Genomic DNA, 7,500 nt, shown 5'->3' with positions numbered 1-7,500 from the left:
ACTGAGTTAGTTCTCGCGGACAGATAACTTTTGAAACCAAAAAAGATCAATTTCGTGATTTGTTAGTTTGTTTACAAGTAATTCATGGCTGACAATGTCAAAGGCCTTCGAAAAATCACAGAGAGTGAGCAAATTTGCTTGGTTGTTGTCTATGTTATAAATTTAAGTTGTGACTTTTAGTAATGCTGTTTCGGTTGATATTTTATTCCTAAAACTGACGTGCGTGTCAGATATAGGGTTATTCGCTTCAAAAAAAAAAAACGGTTAATTGGTTTGCAACTATTTTCTCGAGAATTTTAGATATTATTGGTAGTATAGTGATGGGTCGATAATTATTAATTTCGGCTCTATCACCGGATTTAAAAATAGGTGTTATAATACCATGTTTCCAAAGTGATGGATGAATACCAGTGACTATAGATGTATTAATAATGTTTCAGATAGTATACAGTTGCTGGAAAACTATCGTTTATAAAGCGATGTGCAATGCCATCTGCTCCCACGGAATTCATCTTTCTTAAGTGTTTTATTGTCAGCATAATTGTCTCTATTCCTACTAGTTGCGGTCTGAAAATGTTTGTTATAGATCTCATGTTATTTATGTTTTGTTTATATGCGGGGGCTTTTGTCCGTTCATAAGTGCGTCTACAGACTTCTGCAAAGAAGTTATCAAAGTTTTATATGTTATTTATGGAATTTCGGGAAATGTATGTGTTAGGTTTTTTTTTAGGCACTAATGTATTAACTAGCTTCCATGCTTCGGCAGAATCGTTTCTAAATTCATTTATGAGCCTCTTAATGACATTTATCCAAGGGGCAGGAGGACGTTTAACTATTTTTGTTATAAAAGGAGCGGAGGCGTCTATTCCGTTCTTTATTACATGTTAGAATATTAACTTGTCTTCCAATGTCATCTGTTGTTATGATCTCCTAGAGTGACGATTCGTTGGCTATAATAAGTTGGCAGAGTAAATGAGGACCGTAATGCGTTAGTCGAAAGAGGTTCTACTGATTTGTTTTAGCTTTTTTTATCATTTATTTATCTATTTATTCATTTTGTATTTAAGATCATTGTTAAAAGTTCGTGATCAGCAAAGTTGCATGGGACAGCGTCTGTGTGAAGTATAATATCGGGTCTGTTTGTTATTATAACATTAATATGAATGAGGTGTTTTCTGCAATCCTTGTTGGCTTCTTGCATTTGGTTTATTTAGATCGTCATTTAAATCACCTCAGATAAAAGGTTTTCTCTTTATTGACATTTCTCTGAAAATCTTTTCAAGATAGTCAAAAGGTTCTGTGGTTGCGTGAGGGTGTCTGTAGATTGTGCCGACGAGGAAGGAAGGATGCATACTGCTTTGTACGGTTAACCAGATGTATGATTTACAGTTGTAGAGATCTTATTTGATTTAAGGGCCTTGTTTACATATTTGCAGACTCTACCTCCACGTCCTGCATCAAATCTGTAAACATGGAAGTTTGGGATGCTGATGAAACTGCTTGATATTTCTTGGTGAAGCCAAGTTTCACTAAGACACTAAATATCAATATTTTTCTACTTAATTGTCAATTCAATTTCTTCGAAGTGACCGAGGAGGGACTGTGCATTTGTGTGTTCTATTTTGATGGTGTTAGTGATTTAACTGCCGGATTTGCAACGTCAAACATTTTGCTCGCTTTTGTACTTGAATTTGAATTTGAGAGAGAGAGGGAGAGAGAGGGAGAGGAAGGAGAAAGAGAGAGGGAGAGGGAGAGATACAGAGAGGGAGGGAGGGAGGAAGGAGAGAGAGAGGAGGGAAGGAGAGAGAGAGGGGGGAGAAAGAGAGACAGGGGGGGGGACTGACAGACAGACTATCGGGCAAAGACAGAGGCAGACAGGGAAAACGATGAAGACTGAAATAGCGATAGAAAGAAACGATACCAAGCACATGCTGCAGAGAACACGAATACAGTCACAGTAATGTCCCCACAAACATAATAAGGAGGACAGCCGCAGTAAGAAAATACTGCTGGTTTCCTTTCCACGCCACAGAGCGAGAAGGTGATGCCACAGAGCGTGTTCTCGTGCCTGCCCCCTGCCCGTCCATCGCGCTGTCGCCTTGCACAGCCGCCGATCCTGAGGCGGGTGGAGGCCCTCCCCCGCGGCGTCTTGGTGCCCACGCCGTCTCCTCTAGCCATCAACTGCAGCAGTCGCACCAGTCCTTCCCTTCACACGCAATATCCCAGCCATTCTCTTCCAGACGAGGAAGTTACTGTGCGCGGAGGAGGCAAAAGGTCCTTCTGCTAGAATACACATGCATATTCATACATACAAACGTATGCATGTACGTACCTATGTACATGCTTAATTACATGCATACATATCTACATTATGGATACGTACATACATAAATACATGGAAATATACATTCATACTTGCATAAATGCATGTGTGTGTGTTTTTATATATCTATATGGATATATCTACCCACCGCTCTCTCTCTCTCTATGTATGTATGTATGTATGTATGTATGCATGTATGTATGTATACGGAATATTTATAGATATGTATCTTCCCATCTATGTATTTAGAACTCTTCACACATACATATAAACATATATATGTGTATGTATATATGTATATATAAATGTGTGCATATACATATATACATAAATATATATGCATATATATACATATACATATATACGTATATATATGCATACATACATACATACATACAAATATACATATATATAAATATATATATATATGTGTGTGTGTGTGTGTGTGTGTGTGTGTGTGTGTGTGTGTGTGTGTGTGTGTTTCTGTTAAATGCATGTGTGCGCACATGCATTTATCAAAATAATATTTAAAAATCATCCCTTAACAGGGTGGTGGTCTGTTGTGGTGTTTTTACAAAATAAAACTTAATTTTTCCCAATGTTCTGTCCTTTACTCTTTTACCTTTTTATTCGTATTCGTAACGGATTCAGTGTTGAGTACATTGCCCGAGCGGACGTAGTTCATTTATCCTTATGATTAAGCCACTTCATCGAGAGCAGTATATATAGAGCTGTAAGTTAACCAACTGGTCGCAGCTATAATTACACGATTTAATGTGAGAGTGACCTCGAATATAACTGTAAGAGTAAAAGGGACCATGAACTGGGCGTCGAGCCTCAGCTTGCTGCCGTGGTAGTTCGTTGTTATCGAATTCAGAAAGTGGACAGCATGATAGTTGGAGCCTAATTCGCACACAATTCAAAAAGTGTGTTTGTTAGAAAGAATGACAGAATCGACAACTTTCTGTGACAGGCATGATGTATTTAGAGAATTGCGAATTCCGTACAGTATACGATAATTATTATAGCCCGCCACTAACGGAAGATGATTAAACGGGCAACATTAAGAACTATTGGACTAAGAAATATTGCCAGACTTGTAAGTGCCGATCCGTCTGCCTCTCGATCACGATCATTAGCTTTGACTTGACTGTCATGACCAGGGGCGCACACAAAAAGTGTTTGTCGGAGTGTCACAAAAACTAATTACTGAAAAGAAAAACTAAGGTAAGTCACTGTTCTTTATTTCTGTGTGTTTCAGCACAGAGAAAGTTTTATGTACAGGAACAAAATCTCATGAAAGGCTACACCTGTTTGTGTTACTATTATATCATACATTAGTTCACATCTTAAACGAAAAGACGTTCCCTGCTCCTGTGTGCCCGAGCGCCGTCCGGGCGTATGTCCAGCAACCCGGCTGCTGATTGATAGCTTTTGCTTTTGCTAGACGATCGGGATACGGTGTAAAGCGCGTAGACCTATCTATCAGTTTTGTAATCTCAGGTTATTTATACGAAATAACCATTAGGTATGATACAAAGGGCTATACTAACAAGGGTCTGCCAAGGGCATGTGTGTGTATCGGGGGGGGGGGGGGGGGATATATACATATATATACTTATATATATACATATATATACTTATATATATATACATATATATACATATATATATATATATATATACATATATATATGTGTGTGTGTGTGTGTGTGTGTGTGTGTGTTCTGTATATGTACACATGCTTTGTAACATGAAATGTTTCTCCCACAGAGAGCGAGGTGACATACAGCGTGGTGGCAGGCGGCGTGGGTGGTGTGTTTGTGGTGGACGCCCGCGCGGGCGGACTCACCCTGAGGACGCCGCTTGACTTCGAGGCCAGACAGAGCGTGAGTTGGCCTTGCCGGCCTCGCGACGGCTTCTGTCGCCTGCACTTGTGTCCAAAGATCTCTATCACTTCAGATTTTGCGTTTGTTACACGCAAACGCATAACGATATAATGCCGAACACCTAAACAGCACGCACAAGCACACCCAAGCGCAACCGTGAATATATTCATTATATGACTTTGTGTGTGCGTAAGCGTGTGAGTGTGTGTGCGTGTGCGTGTGCGTGTGTCTGTGTGTGTGTGTGTGTGTGTGTGTGTGTGTGTGTGTATGTGTGTGTGTGTGTGAGTGTATGGATACAAGTAGATATGAATGCTCTCGTCTCCGTCCACAGTACGAGGTGGTGGTGGAGGGGCAGGCAGGGGCGGAGCGCGCCTACGCCCACGTGATGGTGCTGGTGACGGACGTGAATGACGAGCCGCCCACCTTCTCGCGCCCGCTCTACGAGACGCAGATCACGGAGGAGGACGACCGCCATCTGCCCAAGCCCATCCTGCAGGTGAGGCGCTCTTGAGGCCGTGCAAATCAGGTAGCTCTTGGGCAGATAGCGTGCCAGGGGTGCTATGTCTTCAGAGGTAAGAGAGGATGTGAATGTAGATTGATCAGTTTTGATCGTTTTAGGCGCAGGCTGTGTTAACTTGGCCAGATTAAGGGAGGTTGGAGATAGATAAGCTGGAGTTTCGAAGAATGGTCCTCGACCGAGTCGAAACTGATAGACAGTTTTACTAGTAATTCGTTATATCATGCTTCCTTTCTATGAAAATGACTAATTGGCACATATAACATATTTTTCCCATGCTAGATATGAGCAGTTTTTAATTAGGTGCATTTTTAAGTTCTGTTAAACTAACAACAGAAAAAGGTATCACGTCATTGAGCGTGAGGGAGCTGCGATTAGGTGAGAGGGTGACATCCCGCACGAGCGCTGCCTTGACATCATGCGCAGAACCACAGGAGACTTCACTCGTTGTCTCTCTTTCCTTGTATACATAGCTCTGCCGCACATGCCGAGGGAAATAAGGACACTATGATTTCTATGTTTCTGCCCCCCCCCCCCCTCTCCCTCTCTCTCTCTCTCTCTCTCTCTCTCTCTCTCTCTCTCTCTCTCTCTCTCTCTCTCTCTCTCTCTCTCTCTCTCTCTCTCTCTCCCCTATTGTTCCCATTTCTGTGCTTCCTTTTTCATAAATGTGGATGTCACGAACCTGGTGTATTTTTAAAATACATACAAAAGAAATAAACTCCCGGAAAGAGGTCATAAAGTGGAATATTTTGGTCGATATCATTTTACTGCTTTTGTTGCCTGCAATTCCAGCGAGAACGGCATAGACGCATTCAGATCTCCCCGTCTCGCTGACAGCGGGAAATTTCATACAAAAATATAAAAGCATATATGTTCGGTTATAAACTTCACATCGATTTAATAAAGAAAAAAACAACATAATATCCCTTTAAAAGTTCGCACAACTTTTCATCAGTTAAAAGATCTTGCGACATGCTCAGACATGCCATAATTCCTTTAGTTGTCGGTTAGTTTTTCAAATCCCCAGATTCAGCCGGACGGGAAGGCGAGGGTGAGGGGCATATGGTAAATGAAAGCGGTATTGAATATACATATACAAAACTGCACACACTAATGTTCAAAAGCACGTATGCGTATATATGTATGTTTGTAGGTATACATGTATGTATGTATTGATGTATGTGTGTCTATGCGTGTAGTCATGTGTCGAGTTAACATTTTTAAAGCACTGCCACCAAGTGTCGGTTAATTATTTGAAACGTTGTCACTAATGTCTGGCTCACTTTTTCATATACAAACTAAGAATATATTCCTACTAAATTACTGTTCCCATAATGATGATATTACTTCGGTATCGCTGCTATCATTGGGGATTTGAGTTTTAAGGAAACCCCGAGAAAACCCAATTTTGGGCTACTTAATAAGGCTCGTAGGGTGACTTGAATTTATTCAAATGTTGAGTATGTGCTGAAGATACACCGGTCATAAAAACAGTTTCCTTTTCCTACACCCTGGAGCAATCGGAATTCCGTTGCTGTATTCAGGCCACAAAAACTAAGAGAAATGGAAACAAAATCTTCAGACATTGGACTGGCGGAATCATGTGGTGTTCTACTACGAATTTTCCCCAATCTCTCTCTCTCCCCGTGTGCGCGGGATGAGAGTCAAGAAACCATCTCAATTCAGTACATATGGATTCAAAAATTTTAATTAGTCAATTATCTAGCATTACTACTTTCAACACCGGGTAAAACAAGATTTTTAATTTCTGGCACTGAACATACCTGTGTGCGGGTTGAGAGTCAAGGAACCGTCTGGGGACCATGATGAAAATCTTGTTCATTTACTCCTCCCATTTAGTTCAAGGAATATAAACACCCTAATATTTCATAGGTAATTATCATAATTTACTCTATTAGTTCTAAAACTAATACTGATATGCCTTCGAAATAAAAATAGGCAACTAACATTATGTTGGGTTTTTGACAATACTGAGTGGTCCAGACATTTCTACAGTTATAACCAATGTACATTTTGAATGTCGAATCAATATCGATCTCAACACATGTATGTGTGTATGGATATATGTACTGTTTATATGTAGAAACAAACACACACACACACACACACACACACACACACACACACACACACACACACACACACATACACATACACATACACATACACATACACATACACATACACATACACACACGCACGCACGCATGCTCGCACGAACGCACACACATACACACACACACTCAGAAACATACACTCATATATGTATATTTGTGTGTCTGTGTGTGTGGATGGTAAAACAATCTTCCGTGTTGATACTATGGTAGAAGAAGACATAAAATCAAGTTTTGCATTGTCGGTCTTCTACCATATATGTGTGTGTGTGTGTGTGTGTGTGTGTGTGTGTGTGTGTGTGTGTGTGTGTGTGTGTGTGTGTGTGTGTGTGTGTGTGTGTGTGTGCATATAATTCAGTTGAGTTTATGTGTGCGAATAACTAGATGTAGATATATATCTTTAACTATTTATATATATATATATATATATATATATATATACATAGTTAAAGAGGTAAACAAATTACGAGAGAGTCTTTGTGGAGGGGGAGGGTTATACATTCATACATGCACACACACAGTCCAGTCATTCATCTTGAATGACTGGACAATATACATGTCGGTTGGAGACGGACAGAGAGGGAGAGAAATAGGGTTACCCTAATTTTGTACATGCAACCGGACACAATCTAAATT

The 7,500-nt window shown here is 40.3% G+C and overlaps 1 protein-coding gene across 1 annotated transcript in view; it reads left to right on the top strand.

Annotated features, from left to right (window-relative positions):
• LOC125034447 (putative neural-cadherin 2) overlaps positions 1-7,500 on the top strand; it is a 253,365-nt gene that overhangs the window by 159,494 nt on the left and 86,371 nt on the right. Inside the window, exons 5-6 of the mRNA XM_047626199.1 lie at positions 4,097-4,212; positions 4,544-4,708. Of these exons, the coding sequence (XP_047482155.1) occupies positions 4,097-4,212; positions 4,544-4,708 (281 nt within the window). The remainder of the gene's footprint in view (positions 1-4,096; positions 4,213-4,543; positions 4,709-7,500) is intronic.

The sequence above is a fragment of the Penaeus chinensis genome, chromosome 18 (genome assembly GCF_019202785.1).
Source record: "Penaeus chinensis breed Huanghai No. 1 chromosome 18, ASM1920278v2, whole genome shotgun sequence".
In the NCBI taxonomy this organism is placed as follows: Eukaryota; Metazoa; Arthropoda; class Malacostraca; order Decapoda; family Penaeidae; genus Penaeus; species Penaeus chinensis.
The sequence above is the reverse complement of the archived record's forward strand: the minus strand, read 5'-3'. Positions and strand labels throughout refer to the sequence as shown.